Source organism: Balaenoptera musculus, chromosome 6 (assembly GCF_009873245.2).
Source record: "Balaenoptera musculus isolate JJ_BM4_2016_0621 chromosome 6, mBalMus1.pri.v3, whole genome shotgun sequence".
NCBI classification, from domain to species: domain Eukaryota; kingdom Metazoa; phylum Chordata; class Mammalia; order Artiodactyla; family Balaenopteridae; genus Balaenoptera; species Balaenoptera musculus.
In genome coordinates this window covers 60,228,027-60,251,931 of record NC_045790.1, presented here as the reverse complement: position 1 = coordinate 60,251,931, position 23,905 = coordinate 60,228,027, and the positions used below count along the sequence as shown (strand labels likewise).

At 39.6% G+C, this 23,905-nt stretch overlaps 1 protein-coding gene across 1 annotated transcript in view; it reads right to left on the bottom strand.

Annotated features, from left to right (window-relative positions):
• ERMP1 (endoplasmic reticulum metallopeptidase 1) overlaps positions 1 to 16,175 on the bottom strand; it is a 52,278-nt gene extending 36,103 nt beyond the window's left edge. Inside the window, exons 1-4 of the mRNA XM_036856242.1 lie at positions 15,784 to 16,175; positions 14,132 to 14,433; positions 10,408 to 10,535; positions 9,644 to 9,749 (exon numbers count right to left, since the gene is read on the bottom strand). Coding sequence (XP_036712137.1) covers positions 9,644 to 9,749; positions 10,408 to 10,535; positions 14,132 to 14,433; positions 15,784 to 16,124 — 877 coding nt within the window. The 5' untranslated portion in view covers positions 16,125 to 16,175. The remainder of the gene's footprint in view (positions 1 to 9,643; positions 9,750 to 10,407; positions 10,536 to 14,131; positions 14,434 to 15,783) is intronic.
• Between the last annotated feature and the right edge of the window lie 7,730 nt (positions 16,176 to 23,905).

Genomic DNA, 23,905 nt, shown 5'->3' with positions numbered 1-23,905 from the left:
TCCTTCAGCCTAGGTCTCAGAATGAATAAGACACATGGAACATAATAACCATGGGATGTAGCTGCAGTTACTCAGGAACCAGAATGTAATGCAAGCAACAAATAAGCCTTTGCTATTGTAATCCACTGAGATTCAAGGGTTGTATGTTACAACTAAATTTACCAAAAAGTTGTCTGCTGTAGACAGATCAAGTAACTGTATTTCAGGAAATCTAAGAATATTAACATTTTTACAACTTTATAAACAGATAATCAATTTGCTTTCCTACAGAAAAAAATAACCATAAATGGTGGGGGAGGGAATGGATGGAGAAACACTACAGAACCAGACACCCAAGTGACCCAGAGACTGGAGTTACCAGGCATGGATTTTAAAATAAATATTATTAATTATTCAAAAACACAGATGATAGCAAGAATTTCACTAGACAAGTACAGCCTATTAACAAAGAGTGAGAGACATAGTCAAATGGAAAGCCTAGAACCGAAAAGCATAATAATTGATGTTAAGAATTTTAATACATATATAGTTTAATACAAAATTAAACACAACAGGAGAAAAAATTACAGATCCAGAGAATTAAAGCACAGAAGGAAATAGGGATGGAAAACATAGAAATGCTTATAATACATATGGGATACAGTGAAAAGGTCTAACATGAGTAACTGGAATCTCAGAGGAAGAGGAGAAAGAATGGAGTAGAAGCAATGTTTAAAGAGGTAAAGGCCAATAATTTCCCAAAACTTACAGAAAATACCAAGCTATGAATTCAAAAAGCCCTACAAACCCCAAATAGGATAAATATAAAAAAAAACATACTCAGCACCAAGATCTTTGCTTCTGAATACCATTATCCACTAAAAGAACCAGTTCTCCCTAAAGATATGCCCAATTCCAGATCTGAGCCTAGGAAAATACTGGTAAGTGGGATCATCTTGTGCCAGAAAGTAAGAAAGTGCTCAGACAAACATGTCAGAGACATGTCAAAGGGACAGGCACCAGCTGAAGGGGCTGCCACTGGCCTAAACTGGAACAATTCATGCATCAAAATGATTATAACAGAATATAAAATCCATAAAATAAAACATACATGAAACATTGAAATAAATACAAGGGAGAAGAGAAAGCCTTCCTTCTAGCGAGCTCCAACTATTAACTATAGAGGGAATGACAGACCCAGAAAACAGCATCTGGCTAACATTATAGTAAAAATGCTTTGGGGCAAGAATCATCAATGATTGCTAAAACTAGGATCAAAATTTCATAAGAAACAGGATATTTACACAGCCTCAAAATATTTATTACAAAGGTGTAATTTTACAAAGTACAAAAACCTGGCAAATATAATCAAGTGATAGAAGGTTAACACCATCAGTAATCAGACAGACATTACATGCTCCTGGTGTGATGCACTGAGAAGAACACAAATGTAAAAGGAAAAAGAAAAATGATGGTGGGGAAACAGATTATCAAACCATATCATGTTAAAATATTAAAATATTATTACTATTACAATTAGATATTAATAAAGTTATATGATTAAAATATTAAAACCACATTGAAAAACAGATAAAGCTAAACTACAAAGGAAAGAAAGTAATGATCATAAAAATTAGGATAATGGCTAACTTTAGATGAGAGGGAGGGAGTTGTATTTGAGAAGGGGCGGGTGGAAAACTTCTGGGAGGGTGTAGCAAGAGTCTATCCTCTTTCACACGTGGGGGTTAGAAGGGTATTCACTTTATAATAATTAAGTTCACACTGATATTTTTTATGTGCATGTTATATAATGACTGTGATGTATCAAAATACAGCTGACATTTGATCCTGGATTGGAACTCAGATTAAAAAACAAAACAAAGGATGTTATCGGAACAACAGAAATCTGAATATGTACTGCTTATTCACTAACAGTTTTATATTAATGTCCACTTTTTGAGTGTGATAAATGTACTGTTATTGAAGGAACATATCCTTGCTCTTTATCTACTGAGATGATTATGCTGAGATTATCAATTGAGATGGTTTTTCTCCCTTACTCTGATAATGTGGTGAACTACATAGAGTGACTCAAATATTAAGCCATCTTCATTTACCATTAGTAAAACTGCAGGATGTAAAATCATTCCACAAAATCATTTGCATTTCTATACACTAATAATGAACTATCAGAAAGAGAAATTAAGAAAATAATCCCATTTCCAATTGCATCAAAAAGCATAAAATACCAAGGAATAAATTTAACCAAGGAGGTGAAAGAAATGTACACTGAAAACTTTAAGACACTGATGAAAGAAATTGAAGATAACACAAATAAATGGAAGAAACTGTGTGCTCATAGACTGGAAAAATTAATATTGTTAAAATGTCTGTGCCACACAAAGCATCTACAGATTCAATGCAATCCCTATCAAAATTCCAATGGCATTTTTCACAGAAATAAAACAAACAATCCTAAAATTTGTATGAAACCACAAAAGACCCCAAACAGCCAAAGCGACTTTAAGCAAGAAGAACAAAGCTAGAGACGTCACACTTCCTGACTGCAAACTATATTACAAAGCACTAGTAATGAAAACAGTATAATACTGGCATAAAAACAGAAATATAGATCAATGGAACAGAATAAAGTTCAGAAGTAAACTCACATATATATGGTCGATTAATTTACAACAAAAGAGCCAAGAATATACAATTGGTAAGGGACAGTCTTTTCAAATAAATGATATTGGGAAAACTGAACCGCCGCAAGCAAAATAATGGAAAGGGACCACTATCTTACACCATACACAAAAATTAACTCAAAATGGATTGAAGATTTGAACATATAAGACTGAAAGCAGGGACTTCCCTGGCGGTCCAGTAGTTAAGGCTCCGAGCTTCCAATGCAGGGGTAGCGGGTTCGATCCCTGGTTGGAGAACTAAGATCCCACAAGCCGTGTGGCCAAAATAAATAAATAAATAAATAAATAAATAAATAAATAAATAAACTTTAAAAGACTGAAATCATATAATTCCAAGGAGAAACCATAGGCAGTAAGCTCCTTGACACTGGTCCTGATGATGATTTTTTGGGTAAGGCAACAAAAGCAAAAAACAAACAAGTGGGACTACTTCAAACTAAAAAGCCTCTGCGCAGCAAAGGAAACCATCAACAAAATAAAAAAGGCAGTGTACTGAATGAGAGAAAATATTTTCAAATCACATTTCTGATAAGGGGTTAAAATCTAAAATATAAAGAATTCATACAAATCAAGAGCAAAAAACCCCCCAAACAATCTGATTGAAAAATGGACAGACGACCTGAATAGACATTTTTTTCCAAAGACGACAAACAGATGGCCAAGAGGTCCCTGAAAGGTGCTCAACATCACTAATCATCAGGGATATGCAAATCAAAACCACAGTGAGATATCATCTCATACCTGTCAGAATGGCTATTACCAAAAAGACAAGAAGTAAGTGTTGGTGAGGGCGTGGAAAAAAGGAAACCCTTGTGAATTTGGTGGGAAAGTAAATTGGTGCAGCCACTATGAAAAACAGTATGGATGTTCCTCAAAAAATTTAAAAATAGACCTACTGTATGATTCCATACAGTAGGAATGTGGGTATTTATCCAAAAAAACAAAATCTAACTCAGAAAGATATCTGCACCCCCATGTTCACTGCAGCATTATTTACAATACCCAAGACATGGAAGCAACCTAAGTGTCATCAATGGATGAATGGATAAAGAAAATGTGTGTGTGTGTGTGTATACACACACACACACAATGGAACATTATTCAGTCTATCCTAAGTGAAATAAGCCAGACAGAGAAAGAAAAATACCATACAATCTCACTTATATGTGGAATCTTGACCAAAAAAAAAAAGAGGACTTCATAGATACAGAGAACAGATTGGTGGTTGCCAGAGATGGGGGGGTTGGGAGATGGGTGAAATGGGTGAAGGTGGTCAGAAGGTACAAACTTCCAGTTATAAAATAAATAAGTCATGGGGATGTAGTGTATGTACAGCATGGTGATTAAGTTAATAATACTGTCTTGTATACTTGAAGGTTGCTAAGAGAACAGGTCTTAAAAGTTCTCAGCACAAGAAAAAAATTTGCAACTTTACGGTGATGAGTGTTAACTAGACTTACTGATGATCATTTTGCAATATATACAAATATTGAGTCACTATGTTGTACACCTGAAACTTAAAAAATCTTGTATTCCTGAAATAAGCTCAACTTGGTTGGAAAGCATTATCTTTTTTGTATGTATATATACATATATGTACATATACACATACACATAAATACACATATATTGCTGGATTCAGTTTGCTAATATTTTATTTAGGATTTTTGCATCCAAGTATGGCATATATCTACCAAAAGTATCTACCAAAGCTGAAATTACACACACCTTATGACTCAGTAGTTCCACTCAGAAACGTGCATACACAAATGTGTGTAAAGACCCTCATAAGAATGTTCCTAAAACCACTCATAAGAGCCAAAGCCTAGAAACAACCTAACATCACTAGTAGAATGGATATCCTTATCAATGGAATATTATTCAGCAATGAAAAAGAATGAACTAAACACAACATAGAGGAATCTTACAGACATAATACTGAGTGAAAAAAAGCCATACACAAAAGAAAACATAGCGTATGAGTCAATTTACAGAACGTTCAAACACAAGCAAGATTAAATCTATCAAGGCATAAGTTAGAATGGGGTACTCTTGGGGAAGGAAGACTGAGAAGGGACACAGAGGAGGCTTCACGCTTCTGGAGTACCCACAATACTCTCAATCTTGAGCTGGGTTCTAGTTACATGACTTATTCAGTCTGTAAAAATTCATTAAGCTGAGCACTCTCAGAGCTGTGTACTTTTCTTAGTTTATAATAAAAGATGAAATGAAGACACCTAAGGATATTATCAAGTTTAAGTTCACTTTATGCATTGTACCATAAAAAATATTTGAGAAAAACGTAAGATCCATCAGCAGGAAAGGGTTTTGAATAGCCACTGCCTGGCCTTTGACCCCTTTCAGATCACACTGCTGCACAGTAGTGCTCCAGCCCCACTCCAGCCTCTCACTGATTGTCCACTGAGGCCTACAGGTCACAGACAGGTGAAGTGTTGGTGAAAAAGGGAACACTGGGGAGACTGGGATGGGGAAGGCAGATGAACTACTGAGTAAGACACTCCCTGTGATATAAACAGGGCAAAGGCAGCTCTTAAACAAGAAATTACAGACTTGAGGATTTTACTCACTGGTTATTAATCCTATACTATCCCAGTTTTACTGATGAGGAGCTGAAGCATGGAGCTCCAAGGCTGCAATGCTACGGCTGAGATTGGAACTTGGGTCAGCAGAATACAGAGGCTGTGCTCTTCATCACTACCTATCCTGCCTCCCCCAGAAAGCTCTTATCTTAATTATCTCATAGAGGAAGGTGGGAGGCACACACAGAAATATTTTCACCTTATAGTCTTTCTCCTGCCATCATCTAAATCCCATGATGCTTCCAGTTTCTTGTGTACCCATTTCTTCTTAAAGAATGAATCCCATCTTTCTTAAAGCAAAAGGCATGAGCATGTGTGATACTGAGGGGAGGCAGATCGCAATGTCAACAATGAAAAGTCAAAGTTCCCTGGAAGTCCAGAACCAACTCACACACAGCATCATTCCCTCTGCTCTGCTTTCTTCTAACGTTAGTTGGTAGCATCAATGCCCAGAATAAACAAAAAAAGGCGGAAGTAAAAAAGGAGACTGAGAGCAGCAAATATTATTATGGAAGCCAAGTAAGATGTTTAACTCAACACTAATATAACCAGTCCCTTATGCATGGACGTGGAAGGTGTTTTCAGTTTTTCATTCTTATGAAAAAAAGCTGAGAAGATTATGCAGTACTTAGACCTATGCGTCTATGTGCAACTATTTCTACAGGATAAATTCCTGCAAGTGGACCTGCTGGACAGAAGAGTCTGTACATTTTTTAAAGTGATACATATGGCCAAACTGCCCCAAAACTGCACCAATCTATACTTCCACCAATAGTGTTTGAAAATGCCTGTTCCTCTGTATTCATCAGAACTGGGCATTATCATTCTACTTACTTTTTGCAAATCTAGTATTAAAAAATTCTTACTGTTATTTGAATTTACATTTCTTCTAAAATAAAACTTATTTGGTTTAGCAGTTTCTTAAAAAGTTAAAACATAAATTTACCATATGACCCAGGAATTCCATTCTTAGGAATCCACCCAAAAGAAATTAAACTATATGTCCACACAAAGACTTACACACAAATGCTCATAGCAGCATTATTCATAATAGCCTAAAAGTGGAAACAATCCAGATGTCCATCAGCTGATGAATGGATCAATGAAATGCAGGATATCCATACAATGTAATATAATCTAGCCATAAAAAAGAATGAAGTACTTGGGAATCCCTGGCGGTTCAGTGATCAGGACTCTGCGCTTCCACTGCAGAAGGGCTCGGGTTCAATTCCTGGTGGGGAACTAAGATCCCGCAAGCCATGTGGTGGAAAAAAAAAAAAAGAAAAAGAAAAAGAATGAAGTACTGATACACGCTACAACATGGATGAACCTCAAAAAATACTCTAAGGGGCTTCCCTAGTGGCGCAGTGGTTGAGAATCCGCTTGCCAATGCAGGGGACACGGGTTCGAGCCCAGGTCCAGGAAGATCCCACATGCCGCGGAGTAACTAAGCCCAGGCGCCACAGTTACTGAGCCTGCGAGCCACAACTACTGAGCCTGCGAGCCACAACTACTGAAGCCCGCGCGCCTAGAGCCCGTGCTCCACAACAAGAGAAGCCACCACAACGAGAAGCCCGTGCACCACAATGAAGAGTAGCCCCCAGTCGCGGCAACTAGAGAAAGCCTGTGCGCAGCAACGAAGACCCAATGCAGCCAAAAATAAATAAATAAAGTAAATAAATTTTTTTTTAAATTAGGTAGCAATGATTATTCTAGTCACTAAAAACTCCCCAAACGAATGTCTCTCTGAAGTGACAACAGAGCACTAGAGAGGACAAACTGTTTTAACGGAAACGTTCCCAGGGCAGGACAAGCGCTACTGTGCAGGATAAAAGCGCCTGTTGCAGAAGCTGAGGACAGGGTGGTCTGGCAGAGCTCCCCAGGACTCCAGACCCAGGAGGCCTCATCCTCCCTCTTCAGACATGGAAGCAACACTAACTAGCTTTCTGAAAGCAATCCCCACAAGAAAGCTAGTCTTTTGTAGGAAGGGCATCTGGAAGTGAGAGAGATACTGGGAAAGGTATTAGACTGTCAGAAAGCGCCCAGAAAGCTTTCAGGTATACAGTTTAGCCACAAGAATAAGCTACCAAAACCTAGAGGGAAAACAGCATACAAAAACTCAAAGAAAGGGGGAGAACATTCTTTACAAATATTTGTAGGATGCCCCTCTAGAAAACACTTAATTTTGAAATACTAGGATTTTATTTCAGCATGAGTAAAACATTTAAATTGTATATATACTGCTAACCAGTAACAAGTCTGTTTTTATTATTAAAGTAATCATATGAAATGCAAAAAATTTAAACAATACAGAAAACTATAAAGAGTATCAGTAAAGCTGTAATGGCAATTCTGGTTGTAAGTTTATGAAGCAGTGGAGAGTTCAAATTGGCTTTTCACATTTTGCCCCATCCTCCACTCTAGTCACACCCACCACAGCTCTGACAGCAATGCCCACCATCCAGTAGTGACTGTTATTAACAGTTTGTTTATATCCTTCCAAATAATGCAATTATATCTAAAATGTAAACTGTAGAATTTTTATGTCTAACTGTCCACATTTAGTAAAAAGAGCAGGACTGTAAATTAGACCTAGCATAAATGAGTACTCAATAAACGTAAATAAATAAATGAAATGACTTGGGTCTAGCCCTTGCTAACCCTAGGTAAGTATTTTTTTTTTTTTGAAACACAATTTTTAAAGGTTACTTTCCATTTAAAGTTATTACAAAATATTGGCTATATTCCCCATGTTGCACAACACATCCTTGAGCCTGTCTTACACCCAATAGTTTGCACCTCCTACTCCCCTACCCCTATAGTGCCCCTCCCCTCCTCCCTGGTAACCACTAGTTTGTGCTCTATATCTGTGAGTCTGCCTCTTTTTTGTTATATTTACTAGTCTGTTGTATTTTTTAGATTCCACATATAAGTGATATCATACAGTATTTGTCTTTCTCTGACTGATTTCACTTAGCATAATGCCCTCCAAGTCCATTCACATTGCTGCAAATGGCAAAGTTTCATTCTTTTTTATGGCTGAGTAGTATTCCATTGTGTACACACACACACACACACACACACACACACACACACACTATCCATTCACCTGTTGATGGACACTTAGGTTGCTTCCATATCTTGGTAATTGTACATAATGCTGCTAGGAACATTGCAGTGCATGTAACTATTCAAATTAATGTCTCTGGTTTTTTTTTTTTTTTTTTGAATGTATACCCAGGAGTTAGGTAAATGTGTTTTAACCTCTCTGGATTATATGTACGAAAGATATATTAATATATACACACAGAATATGTATGCATTAATAAATACGCACAGAAAAAATTCAGGAAAGGCACAGACTAAACCTTAAGACTGGTTCTTCTCTGGGTCCTAGAAGTACAGGGGCAGGGTCCAGTGATAACAAATTAAAAAGTATGGATGTGAAGGTACTTAAATTATAGTACACTTCCAGGAGGGAAAATATACAAAGACACACTCCTGCCCATGTGCAGCCCTAGTATTTTCACCAGAGAAAAGAAAGACACAGTGTCCTCTTTGCTTACAGAATGTTCTCTTGCTGCTTTTTGATCTGGTGGTTGTTATATCAAGTGTTCCTCTTATCCTGACTGACATCCAAGAATTAGAGGAAAATGGATAATAGTGTTGCATCCACTGACCCCTATAGATATTAGGTACCAGCTTCTTCTCATTATTCAGATGAAGAGTAAACAGAAAGGTTTGAGGTGAAAAGAAGGGAGAACCTTGCTTCTGACCTCATAACCTTGAGATGCTCAAAGGTTTGGCTCAAGTTAAAATATACATTCATTTTGAGTGGTAAAAGTCTAAAGTAAGTTGGATGGAGAATATTAAAATGTGGTACTGTTTAGGTTGTGAAGACATACTTAGCACTTAACATATCTCTATAACTTAATATCATGTCTGTGAAGGGTGCTAAAAAATAAAAAACAAGTTCCCATATCACCTTCTTCACTTCCCCTAGCCCACCTCATACCTCAAAACACTCCTCATTATTAAGCTTCTAGCAAATGCTACATCTCTGGCTAAAATACATTACCCAAATTTCTAATAGAGCAGGAAAATGGCATGAAACGACCAACATCAGATTTTAGTATGCCCTAACTAAACAAATCTGAGCTTTGAACTCTGATTCATATTACTGGATTTTTATGACATTAAAATTAATATGATTTTGTTAAAAACTTCAAAAAGACAAGCTAAAACTGTCTCATGATTTTAAAAGAATGTTCATTTCATTAGATTATTTACATTCAAAAAACTTCCACTTTTATAAAAACAAAAATAGCATTAAAATATACAACGTACAGCCTCACACACCTGTTTGGAATACAAGTTCTTTCCCTCCTACACCCGCGGCCTCCAGGTTAATAAATGCACGAATCAAGCTGGCCCACGGGTGCTGGGTAATAAAACCATGACTGGCCTGAATGAGAAGGAAAGAAAACAGATATCAGTTAAACAATTTTATACTATTAAAGTCTTTATTTTGCTTTTTTAAAGGACGGAACGTCTATGTTGATGAGGGGAAGAATAAAAAAAAAAAACCGATCATTTTTTTTTCAAAGGCAGGATCTAAAGACATCATCTGTGTGTCTCTCTCTGCCTAATGGCCGTGTGCAGTTTGCTCAGCAGAAAGTCACTCTTCACAGAAGGCAGCCTGATTTCCATGAGTGGAGCCAAACAACATCTTTAGTAAGTGTGAGCCTGTGCAAAAGAAAGTGCAAAACAATAGAAGGGAAGGCGCTATCCCTGTGGTTGGGCATTCATGCCGTGTGCCTGCCTCAAAACATCTCTGAAACTCTAGAAAACCTGAGGCAAATAATTATGCCATCACAGAGCCCTTTTATGAATAAAACACTGATAAGACGATCTGTTCTAAGTTGAGTTTTCAAATATTAAACATGTATACATAAGTGGCTGTAGATTTTTTTAAAGTACTGCCCAGTACAGTATCTCTTTTGCATGTCATTTTATACTACTCGAATGAATAATCAAAATGCATAAGTGTTAGCTATTGTTATTATTATTATTCTCATTACCATTATTACTCAAGCCTAGTCTTTAAAACAGTAAAATCTCACTTGCAAGACATTTTCCTCAGCACCATTAAAGAGAAATATGACAGCATGATGTAAGGCTTCTGAAGATGTTGACAAGACACGTAGGACTTCCAGCATCACTGAACAGCTAACTGCATCATCACTGGCACCTTTAAATCAGAAAAACAGATTTGCTTCTCAGATTTTAAAACCTTTACAGTATGAACCATTATGGCAAGAAACAGAGTTTTCTCATCAAGGAAGCATCACAATAGCTGCAAGTAGCATAGCTCTGTCATCATCTGGTGATAATTACACCCACCAGCAGTAAACTCCAGGAGAATGGGAATCTTTGGTTTGCTTGCTGATTTACTCTCAGTATCTGGAACTGTGCCTGGACCCGCAATAGTTGCTCAATTAATACCTGTTGAATAATCAACCAGAAGGGACCTAAGGCAATATTGAAAACTGGCATTCTCATCGCCCAAAGCAATTTTTAAAATTCTTTATCCTTATTCCACGTCCTCTGTAGTATCCTCACTTCTGGTGTTCACGGTTTCCTATGTCATCTCCAACTGCCACCCACTCCCTTCCTGCTAGTTTTCCTGCCAAAATCATAAGAGAGGTCAGTGTGGATAGTGTAGCATTTTTTAAAGTTTCTCCAAGGGGATCATGTGATGAAAAAGTACAAAGAAGACACTCAATGTAGTAAGATACAGGAAAGGAGACCAATGACCTAAGTAGTAATCTTTGGTCCCAGCACTGATAAAGCAGAGAACCTCATCAAATCACTTAACCTCTTAATTCAGAAACGTTATATATTAATTAAAGGTGATTATAAAGATGACTTTAGGGCCAAGACTTTTTTAAAAGTACCATAAGAGGTCATTAAGGAACTGACTGGATATCTGATGATATTAAGGAATTATTGTTAAGTTTTTCAGTGAGGTAATTCATGGTGTTATGAGCATGTCAAAAAAAAAAAAAGAGTCCTTATCTTTCAACAATACAGCCCAAAATACTTACAGAGGAACTGATATAGCTGAGATCTGCTTTAAAATAGTCAAGGTCAGGGGTGGGGGGTAGGGCAGTAGAGAAGCAAGATTGAACTGTTGAAGCTGGGTGACAGGTACACTCAGGTTCATTAAACAATTCTCTTTCTGTATATATTTGAAATTTTCCATAATAAAATTTCAAAGAATAATCAAAGTAAATAGGCACAGTAACAACCCAGGCAACAGCATTTCTGGGTTTACACAGTGGGAGGCAGGGTGCTACAGAGAATAGTGTAGGTTTTAGAGTAAGAAAGACTTGGATGTAAATTCTAGCTCTGCCCCTTTACTATTTCCTGGTCTAGAGAGCAGATTAATGACATCTATATTTCACAGTTGTGTTGTGAGGATTGCAAGGTAATGCACAGTGCCTAGCATGTGGTAGGCATTCAGTGTTAGCTTTTCCTTCTCCTCTTTGCAAACTTAAGGAAGGCTGTGCAGCCAGCTAAAATGCTTGTTTTGGTGCTGTTAAATTCCAGACCCCATTCCTACTTGAGAAGAAACTACTTACTAGCTATACTTATCTCAGTAGTGATTACTGGATTGTATTTTAATCGAAGTGAAACAAAGTAATAATTACCTAAGTACTATCAAGCAGGAAGTATAATGTAGCTATCAGTAAAAAGTGCCACCTTTCAAAAACCAAAGGAAACAAAGGATTTTTAACTTTGAGACTGTGACTTACTTTAAAATAAAAAGCAGTAAAATTTTTCTTTATTCAAAAGAAGAGAAATGGAAATTTAAAGATATATATCTCTATAGAGTTGATTAAAAGTTAAACTGTCCTTTTATCTTCCTTTATTTTAATGGCTCTGGTGTCTGAGAATAAACCTAGAGAAGGGTCAGGTATCTTTAAGAAAGTGAAGGAAAGTCAGAGGACAGTATCTATAAGGGCTGGATGCTTAACCAACATCCCTTTCCATTTAGAATTAATCCTGAAACTGAAGCCAGCCCCAGAATAACAATCTGGAACCATGCAGCAAACCCAAGAAGATATTTAAGGCCTTTCTGTGGGTAACATTACTCCTAATTGGTATCAGTTCCTAAGTTCCAGATACCTTGCTGAGAAGTACCCTTAAAAAATAATGTTTCAATTTGTTCATCCACTAAAAAAATTTAGGTGACAGTCTATTTTATGAACGTTTTTAAAACTATTTTTAACAATTTATTAATGACAGAAATTTCCCTGAGATTGTTGGCATAGGTATCCTTACAAAATTTTAGTTAAAAATGGGTTCCAGTAACCCACAAAATGCCATCCTTTCATTACTGGACTCCATATATGTGATTTCTAACATTTGGTACTGTTTGTTTCTGATACTTGTATACATGTCTTTCTTATATAATGCTCTTAAATAACCATGATGTTAATTTGTCCCTTCCTAGATTTTAAGCATCAAAATAGTGGGCATAGGGTGATGCTTATTTTATTACCGCTTTGAAATGGACATACAAGACCACTAATTTCCCCAGCACACACAAAGGTATTTCTGACCTTATAAAACAGATGAGTGCATACTAATTTTTGAAAAAGCATGTTACATTCTAAATGCAATTGGCAAGATTCCTAATTAAAGATATCCTAGTATGAAAAATTTTATCAAGCACATAAATTTTAATTTATAGTTTGTATAACTCTAGATGTTCATATTGGGGATGATGTAAGTTTAAGCAATCCGGAAGTACTTAATATTAAATAACTACTAATTGCAAAAAAAGGATTTTTCATGCCAGTTGCTATTCTACTATTTTACTAGTATTTAATCCGCATTTAATCCTCTAAGCAATGCCATTAGGAAAGTACTGTTATATCGCCATTTTTCAGATTAGAAACTGAGGAAAGAAGTTAAGTAGTTTGCCAAAGGGAACATTAACTACATCCTAATACTCTCCTTCCTTTCAAATATAGCTAAAAGAACTGACTAGCCAGGAAACCCAGGTCCTGGGCCTGTCTCAGATCAGTGGTGATCAGCTAAGTGTATTCCTGTGTCAAATGAGGGGACTGAACCAGATGCCATCTCACTGCAAATTGCTATTATTTTCTATTCTTCCCTATTTACAATTTCTAGCCACTGAAAACCTTTTTCTGAGGAATCTTACTCTAAAAAATTGAAGTTCGATTTAGGAGATATTGAATTCAACAAATATTTACTGGTCAGGCACTGTCCTAAACATCAAGTACTCTATTCTGCTGAAGTATTTTCAGGGCAAGATTTATGGATTAATGAGGTACTCTACCAGTATGACATCCCCAACGGACCAACATTCTCACGTTATAGGTCGACAGAAACTGCTAGGAGAGTGAGCCTCCAAACCATGTGTCCCTTGAAGGCCAGTACTGTTCCTTTATCCCATAACCCCAAAGCCTAGCACGACACCTAGCTGAGTAAACACTTGAAGTGGCAGGACCTAACTCCATGACTGAAGAACACACACTGGTAACACTGATAAGGCTATTTCAGTCTGCCAGAAATACTCAATGCCCTGTCGCTGGGCTGCTGGCACTAATGTTTAAAAATTAAGTAAACAAAGCACTTGAGAGAATACTGCAAGGTAGACCTTAAACTAAATGATAATTATTCTAATTATCCTATCTTCCATCGCAATGAAAAGATCTGTCTAAGAAAATAGTGCCCACAATTGCTCAAGCAGCTTAGAGTTAACAAGCTTTCTTGTTGTGAGGATTTCAAAATGACTGAAAAACAGGCACAAACCTGGTGAGTTTGCCACTGAGTCAAAATGACAGTTGGCCAGGACAGCATGCTGGGCTCCACCTCTGGGTTCCAGCTTTACCACAACGTTGGTGATGTTGTCATAGTAGCTTGTAAACCCTCCCAAAAAGTCAATGCTAAAGGAGCCTGTGGGCCGTTGTACATCTACTGAAATCCTGTGAAGGTTGTTGCTCTGAACTTCAATCAGTTTAATCTGTTCCAAAAGGTAACGCACTGTCAGAATCTCATTTTCTGGACTCCCTGTAGTCCTGGGGCCAATGGATGTTATGTGCTCAAGATAATCCCTGGAAGCAACCAGAAGAATCACGATGACAAGGCGTCCTAGGCTTAAAACTAACACTTAGCACAGAGCAACTTTTCCTCCACACTTCCCCTTGCCAAAGAACAAGTTCTCTGACTTCTCACATAAAAGAGGCTGCCTTTAGTATTTCAGGTAACATGTGAAAATCACTTGCAAAGTTCCATCATTTTATTTTGCCTTCCATGAGTTCATCCCTTCAGTTTTCTACACTCACTCCACTCCCAACTTCTCCCAACCCCCATATCGAATCAATACAAAACCAAGAGATTTTATTCAAAATGTATCACTGCTGATGGCTAGACAGGACAGAATACAATTTCATTGTGTCACACTCTGGAGGGTTACTGAAGGCTGGGTTACTGATTCTAAGTAGCAGAAACCAAAAGCAAAGACAATTAAGTCAAGAGGTTAAATAAGCAAAGAAAAACTTTTGAAGAATGGACTCAGCCCTCCCATTGTGCACACAAGGCCAAGTAACTTCAATTCAGGCCAAAACCAACTCTACCCCTAAAACAAACAAAAATTTTTTTTGTCTTTTCACTGCATTCCAAGTGAGGAAAACAGGGGGTGGGGAGCCGTGTTTCAGAAAGCCTTTAAGAAAATAAGCTTCCAGCATTTTGTACTTAAAAAGTTTTCTAAAACACCATGGCTGTTGAAAAGTCTGCTAGCTTATGATTTTATGAGCTTTGACACACTTAGGTCACAATACCTTTGACTTAATTCACGTTTCCTAGTATACTTAAAGGTCTCTTGTTTTTTTTTTTTTTTTTTTTTTTTAAAAGCCAAACCTTACACACCAAGGACCCAAGGACAAACTCCAGGAAATTGAGAAGTTCTGAAATAGTAAATTTTTGAATGTGCCGTCTTCCAGGGAGAGCCTCCATAGCTCTCAGGTTTGAGACCTGTGACCCTCAAAGATTTAGACCACTGCATTAGCCCCTTCGGACCCTTCGCAGAAAACCGAACTGGGTCCACAAACCTCACAGCCTTTCATCTCACTTGCAAAGTAGGAGATCTAGTAAAAAGGGTAAGTTGCTCCGAAAGATAGGCGATTACTAATAACCAAACCATCTGCAGGTGAGGCAAAAAAGGGATGGAAAAGCCGGCGCAATCGCCCTGGCCACCCGCACCTGTACGACGAGCTTAAAAGGGGGCCGCGCGAGCCCCGCGTCCCGCAAATTGGGGCTCCAGAAGGGGAACGCGCCAGGCCACCCCACCCCACGTGCAGCCGGGCGGGGGCGGCGAGCCCAGGAGGCCCCGCGGGGGCAGGTGCACACAGGTGCGGGGTCCCGCACCGAAAAGGGACGCCCGGGCCCGGCGGAGGCGGCGGTACCTGGCTCGGCGTGCGTCGAACTCTCCGCGGTGGCCAACAGCGGCCCCACGCACCATGAGCTGCTGCAGCGAGAGCTGCACGAGTGCCCGCAGCGCGAGGAGGTAAAGCGCCAGCCCCAACGAGGCGCGCGCCTCAGACAGTCCGGTACCCGCGCCCCGGCTCGCGCTGCCGCTCCCCTCCCCACTCCGCTTCCGCGTCCTCGCGCCGCCGCCACACGCGTCCGCCAGGGGCTCCTGCACCAGGGCCTCCCTCTCCAGTTGCGGCGCGGCCGCCGGGCCGTCCCGGCGCTCCCCTCCGATGCGGTGCCGCCTCACAGCTCCCGACTCCGAACCCCACTCCATGACCACGAGCGTCAGCAGCCAGTCCAACCGCCCCGGCCCGCTACAGCCCCGGGAGCCGCGGCGGCGGCCGCAGCGCCTCCTAGTGAGCGGACGGAAACTGCAGAGGGCCAAACTTCTTCTGATTGGCCGGTCCCGCCGCGCCGCGACCCAGGTTCTTCGGGCAGATTGCTGGCGGGCTCCGCGGCAGGGCCAACACCCGGCTGGGCGTGATGGATGTACCTTCTTATTCAGGGCTTCCCTGCCTGGTGTGGGGACAGAGATTAATAAATGGAAAGATAACCATAAACGTAGAAACGTGAGAAAAGAGAGATTGCTTTTAAAAGAATGCACGAGGTTCATTATTTACGCATCATGAAGAAGGCAACGGCCCAGCTTTCGCAAGGAGCGTTAGAATAGGCTCTGGAAAAAGTAGGCGCCTGGCTCTTCATATTAGAAACAGGACTGCGCAGAGGAGGCCTAGCCTCATGCTTCCACGTACAGTGATCTAATCACAGGTCTTCATAACCATGTGAGGTAACCATTGTCTCCATTTAACAGACTAAGATAAATAATAGCTGTTATTTCTTGAATACCCTCCATGAGCCAAACACTGTGCTAAGTGCTTTAATACACTATCTCATTTGATTCTCATAAGAATCCTGAAAAGAAAGTATTTTTATGTCCTCTTAATCGCTGAAGAACTTACAGATAACAGGTGAAGAACTTAAATCTAATTCAGTGGGTTCCCAAAACAGCATATTGAATATGGCACTCTGGAAAGGAAGATTCAGAAAAGACATTCCTCCCTCCATGTCGCCCTGGGTGGGAAGAAGCAGAGCCTTGGTTTTAGTGTAGACCCTAGTGAGCATCTAGTCTTCTTCCTGCTGATGCAATGAGCCTCTCTGCCTCAAATCTGTGTCTCCAGCATGGAGTTGCTGCGGTACCCTGTCTATTAACCTAGAGACCAACTGGGAATGTGCACTACCTGACCGGTCTGCCCCTGCCTACTGCTCAGGCCCACCTGAGACCAGGGCACTCCTTATTTCCAACTCTCTAGTCACAGTGACCTCTTTCAAAGTCCTTCCTGCTCACCATCCTTCCTTCTACAGCAGGATCTTACACACTGAGTTGTCTGGAATGTTCTTCCCTCCCCTCATTGCCTAGTTTTAACTCCTGTTTATCATTCAAGTCTCAGCTTAAGTGGAACTTCCGCAAGCAAGAATCTCCTAATCTGATGAAGTCAGTTTCCCCTAATTGTAGGATCTCATAGCACCTTGTATGTGTGTAATTATTTAACATCTTCCTCATTAGACTGTAAGCTCCATGAAGGCAGGAATCATGTCTGGTTTTGCTCACCATTTTATTTCCTTCTCTTAACACAACATGTAGTATGTAATCAATAAATATTTCTTGATTGTGTGAATGAATGAAATCATAAGTTTTATGGCAGCAGCATAATTTTAGCTCAGTAAGATCCTTTTTAGTCTGTAAGATCCATGAGACCAAAGACAATGTCTATCTTATTTATTCATTACTATGTCCTCAGTGCTTAACTCTGTGCTTAGCCCATGGTCACCACTCAGTACATATTTATTAAATGAGCAAATGAATATATATTGTCTTTTTATAAGAACCAGCTGTCTTACTGTCTTGTCTCTTTCCAAAAATCCAGCACCTCCACCATCTTTGGAAGGTAAAACCTCGGAAATGACTCTGTCCACTGCAGCATAACAAGTTGTGGAGGTCTCTAGTTCCTAGGGGTAGGGCACAAATGTCTCATGGTCTTTTACACTTTACTTATTTTATGCTGTGACTTGCTAGGCTGGGTGGGTGTCAGAAAACCTAGGGATAAGTTACACTTCTCAGGAGCTGTGTTACTGGTTAAGTCATCTGGGCTCTCTTTTTCTGAATAATGTATGTTAAGCATCTCTGACAATATTCCATGGGAGGCAGTGTACCATAGTAGAAAAAAGACTGGAAAAAAGAAAAAGAAAAAAGCCTGATCGTTGGAGTCAAATAGATCTGAGTTCCTGAATCATGTACCTTTAATACACATGGCATTATGCAAGGTAAAGTTTCAGTGTGAATGGCCTTATCTGTGATAATGGAGATAACGACTGCCTTAAAGAACTTCAGTGAGGATTAATCAGCTAATCCATGTGAAAGATCCTCATACATAAATCTCATTAAATACTATTTTCCAGAATTTTCCTTCTTATACAATCCTTGGCAGAATGGGTTAAAAGCCAGTTTCCTATCATGATATAATCATAGAGTCCTAGGTGGTGGAAGTTGAGCTATTATAGTTGGGGTCTTGGAAGGCAGTCTTTCTCTAGACTTATATAAGCTATGCTATTCACATTTGAATATTTTTAGCTACCAATTGTTGGCTGTCTACTCTGTGTCAGATGCTGATCAAGGTGGGGAAACATCTAGATGAACAAATCAGTGTTTCTGCCTTCACAGAGCTTACATTCTAGTGGGGAGACAATAAACGAAAGTGCGTGTGTGTTTCTGTGTGAATAAAATGTCAGATAAACTGTTAAGGAGAAAAATAAAGCAGGGAGTTGAGAGTGACCGAGGCTGCTCTTTTAAGCAAGGTGATCAAAGAAGATCTCTCTGAGGAGATGACATTTGATCTCTCTCTCTGCATGAAGTCAGGAATAGGGCCATAAAAGCCTGAGGAAAGAATGTTCCCAGCAGAGGGAAATGAACTGGGGTGTTCTGAAGCAACACTGAGCAGGGCATGTGGCTAAAGCAGACTGAGCATGGGGTTAGGGAGTAGTGATAGAGAGAGATGATCAGAGAAGTGGGCAGGGGCCAGTGCAAGGAGGGCTTCCTGGGTCACAGCAAGGACTCTGGAATGGTTTTGAGCAGTGGAAGGTTATGCTCTAGGTTATGTTTTATGAGATCACTCAGTGTCTCAGTGACAGGCAGAGCAGCACAATGACCACACCTAGATGACAGAGGCTAATAAAAGACTTTGCTAATGTCTGGCCTTTGAAGTATTTGAGGTCATTTATCTGTAGTTTTAATTGCGTGGGAAGTAGACCACAGTCAATTGAAACACACATTCTAGTTCCTACATATCAAATTGCTGATGAGGACGGAATGGGATGTGAGAGTCTTCGGCTGCCCCATCTGGTGAGCTATTGATCAGTGGGGTTGACTCAATTCATCTGACTTGGCAGATAATTATGTTTTTCTTATGTGTCCCTTTAGGACAAAGTGAGAGTTAAACCAACTTGACAGGCATTGAGAGTCCCAAGTCCCTGTTTTGCCATCTCTCCAATATTTCCTAGTAACCTAGCCAAGGTGAATGGAAAGGTATGCAAGCTGTCAGGATTCAGGTAAATTGCCAGTCTCTGTCTTCCACAGACGTCATCCCATGGCCTACATGCCTCCTTTCTTGGAAGAGGGGCTACTGGGGCACTTGGTGAAAGTTCTCTGAGACTGACATTAAAATCAAGGGAGGTGCCAAGCCAAGAGGTGAGAAGAGAATCCAGGGAATTCCCTGGTGGTCCAGTGGTTAGGGATCCTCGCTCTCACTGCCAAGGGCCCAGGTTTGATCCCTGGTCAGGTAACTAAGATCCTCCGTGCTACACGTGGCACGGCCAAAAATAAAAAGAGAGAGAGAGAATGCAAACCGGTTGCAAAAGACAGAAAAGATGTCAAAACTCGACAGGCAGAGTGAATCAAAGATCGAGAAATCAAGAACAATGATTCCAAAGGCAAAAAAGATCTTGGATAAATATTGTACACAGGTCCTGTTGCCTACAGCAACAGGGTTTAATGTACTCACTGAGGTGGTATGAGGATGGGCCGACTCTGTTTAAAGGGCCAGGGATGGAGCTCATGCCCAGGTTCAGGGGACACCATTAGTTTTTTGGTTTTGGGTTTTGTTTTTTTGGGGGACAGAGGGCAGGTTTAGGTCCCTTCAGGCTTAAGCAAGGGCCTCAGGGTGCCAGTAGACAACTGGTCTTCCTAATTATGGAGCTCTGCAATGGAATATTTGGGAGCTGGTAACAATGGTCAGCTACAGTAAGCACCTGCAATAAGCCAGGCAGTCTGGGAGCTGACAGTGCTGGTGGAAACGGGCTTTCTAAAGGAAACAGAGGGACTTCCCTGGTGGTCCAATGGTAAAGAATCTGCCTTACAATGCAGGGGATGAGTGTTCAATCCCTTGTTGGGGAACTAAGATCCCACGTGCCGCGGGGTAACTAAAGCCTGCATGCCACAACTACTGAGCTCACGCGCCTCAACTAGAGCCCGTGTCCCGCAAACTACAGAGCCCTCATGCTCTGGAACCCGCGCGCCACAACTACAGAGCCCACGCACCCTGGAGCCTGTGTGCCACAGCTAGACAAGAGAAAACCCGCAGGCCACAGCTAGAGAGAAGCCCGCGCACCACAACGATAAAAGATGCCACGTGTGTCAACGAAGATCCCACGTGCCGCAACTAAGACCTGATGCAGCCTAAAATAAGTAAATAATAAATAAATCTTAAAAAATAAAATAAAAGAGCCAGTGCTTTCTAAATAAATAAAGGGCACAGAGGCCAGATCTGTAAATCCCCCTTTTGTTCAGAGCTTTTCTACCCCCACGAGCTGAGCTGTCCTTGGAGCCTAGGGAGAGGGTGATGGTGCACCACTCTTACCTCCCCTTCAAACTCCAGGTTGGTCCCTCCTGCTCCTTACTATCCTGTTGCTGGTGGCCACATAGGAGGTAGAAAACCAGTCCAGTTTCATTACTAACTGAAGTTGCCATGTCCGATAACCCTTTTCCATGGCCAATTGGAAAGGAGATTCTCTGATTTTGGAAGAACCTATATCTGGCTAAAAAGGCCTTTTGAATGGGCAGAAAACCTAAAGAGACATTTCTCCAAAGAAGAAATACAGATGGACAATAGGCACATGAAAAAATGCTTAACATCACTAATCATTAGAGAAATGAAAATCAAAATTACAATGAGGTACCACCTCACACTGGTCAGAATGGCCATCATTAAAAAAGTCTACAAATAACAAATGCTACAGAGGGTGTGGAAAAAACGGAGCCCTCTTACACTGTTGGTGGGAATGTAAGTTGGTGCAGTCACTGTGGAAAACAGTATGGAGGTTCCTCAGAAAACTAAAAATAGAATTACCATATGATCCAGCAATCCCACTCCTGGGCATATATCTGGACAAAACTATAACTCAAAAAGATACATGCACCCCTGTGTTCATAGCAGCACTATTCACAAGAGCCAATACATGGAAACAACCTAAATGTCCATTGACAGGTGAATAGATAAAGAAGATGTGGTATATATATACAATGGAATACTACTCAGTCATAAAAAAGAATGAAATAATGCCATTTGCAGCAACATGGATGCAACTAGAGATTATCATACTAAGCAAAGTAAGTCAGAAAGAGCAAGACAAATACCATATGATATCAGTTATATGTGGAATCTAATATATGACACAATGAACCTATCTATGAAACAGAAACAAAACCAGGGACATAGAGAATAGGCTGGTGGTGGCCAAGGGGGAGGGGGGTAGTAGAGGGTAGGAGTGGGAGTTCGGGATTCTAAGATGCAAACTGGCATATATAAGAATGGATAAACACCAAGGTCCTACTGTATAGCACAGGGAAGTATATTCAATATCCTGTGATAAACCATAACGGAAAAGAATATGAAAATGAATATATATATGTATAACTGAGTCACTTTGCTGTACAGCAGTAATTAACACAACATTATAATTCAACTATAATTCAATAAAAAATAAATTTTATAAAAGGCCTCTTGGAAACAAATGGGGTGACAAAATTGGCTCTTTTGAGGGAAAAATAAAATTGGAAACTTATGCCATATTACACCCCCCCAATCAAGTAGAAATCAGAATTAAATATAAACAATTTTTAACTGATTAAAAAATAAGGTAAACATAATTAAATAATTATAATAATTAAGATTTGAAATGGCCAAGGACACTTTAATCAAAAAAGAAGTAGAGGAAATCATAAAGTGGAAAATCACATGCTGAACACACAAAATTTAAAACTTCCGTATGTCAAAAACAATCACCAAAAAAATGAAAAGTCAAATGACAAACTTGAAACATTATTTTCAACAGATTTTTAAAACAGGAGACTAATATACTGCATACTCTGTCTCTCATTCTCTCTCTCTGTCTTGATAAATTTAATGTACATATTTATATTTTATTATATATTATTTTATATTATATAATTTATTATAAATTAATAGCTATATTTAACTTAATATATATATTAACATCAGCAAGAAAAATATCAATGCCTCATTAGAAAAATATGTAAACCATTCACCCTTTGTATCAAAGGAATACATGTGAAAATGTAGGCCATTTTAAACTTATCACATTGAAAAAGGTTTCTGTGTTCTGTTTTTAATTATAATATGCACGCTGGCAAAAGTTTAATTGATAAGCACTTACATGATGCAGAAAGAATACATATCTGAATTCCTTTCTGGAAAGCAATTTGGCAAGATGTACCAGGAGCCTTAAAAGAATTTACAATTTTTGATGTAGTATTTTCACATGTAGGAATATGTTGATGTGATAAAATTTAAAAAAAAAAAGAAAAATGCAAAAGAATGTTCATCTATAAAAATCAAACATGTGGAAATGACTTCAGCATATAAAAATCAAGGTCAAATAAATTACAGTACATCCGGAGTGTGGGACATCATATAGTATTAAATACAACATTACCAAAGTCTATTCAATAATGTGGGAGAAGTGCTCATGTTGTAAATATTAAGAGGAAGGAAAAAATATACCAAATTGAGCAAAGCATATACTTCTGAATATTAAATGTGGAAGGAAATACATTGATGCGATGACAGTGGTTCTCTGTGGGTGATTTTTTTCTTCTTTATTCATTTCTCTCCCACCTTTCCTACCATGATCTCAGTGTTCCCTTTAAAGAGCCTCAGGCTGTGAGGTCAGGCTCCTCAACCCTGTGTCTAGGAAGACGCTTAATATCTGCCACATTTTAATCCTTAGGAAGGCAGTTTTTAAATTGATTCCAGCATGGATGTGATCCAACAGGGGAATGCAATGTCAAAACCTTATCTCTGACCTGAGCCCAAGTACATTTCTAGACTAAAAGTTTTAGGGTAAAGATTCAGCAATTAATGAATAGCTGAACAAATAAAAAAAATTTTTGGAGAGAATTTTCACTTAATTCTCATTCTTTAAATTCAATCTGTGACACTAGAGAAGAACTGGTGCTTAGACTTTTAAATGGCTTTGGATTTTGCATTTTCTCTTCCCTCCATCCAGAGTACATTCTTTGTATTAGAGGAAAAGAACCCAGGAAGCCAGAAGTCTCCAGGGATTTATTGGTACTTGAGGGCCATGTGCCCAGGGCTTTATTTGCCTTCCTCCCGGGGCTGCAGGGGCAGGTGAGCGGGGAGAGAGGCGGGTGACTCAGCAGTTTGGGGGTGGGAGAAGCTGACTCCATGCTGAAGCTCAGTTGTTTTAGGCAACTAAAAAATTAATGAGCATGGACTTCCCTGGTGGTGCAGTGGTTAAGAACCCACCTGCCAAGGCAGGGGACACGGGTTCGAGCCCTGGTCTGGGAAGATCCCACATGCCACAGAGCAACTAAGCCCATGTGCCACAACTACTGAGACTGAGCTCTAGAGCCCGCGAGCCATAACTACTGAGCCCATGTACCACAACTACTGAGCCCTCAGGCCACAACAACTGAAGCCCGTGCACCTAGAGCCTGTGCTCCACAGCAAGAGAAGACACCAC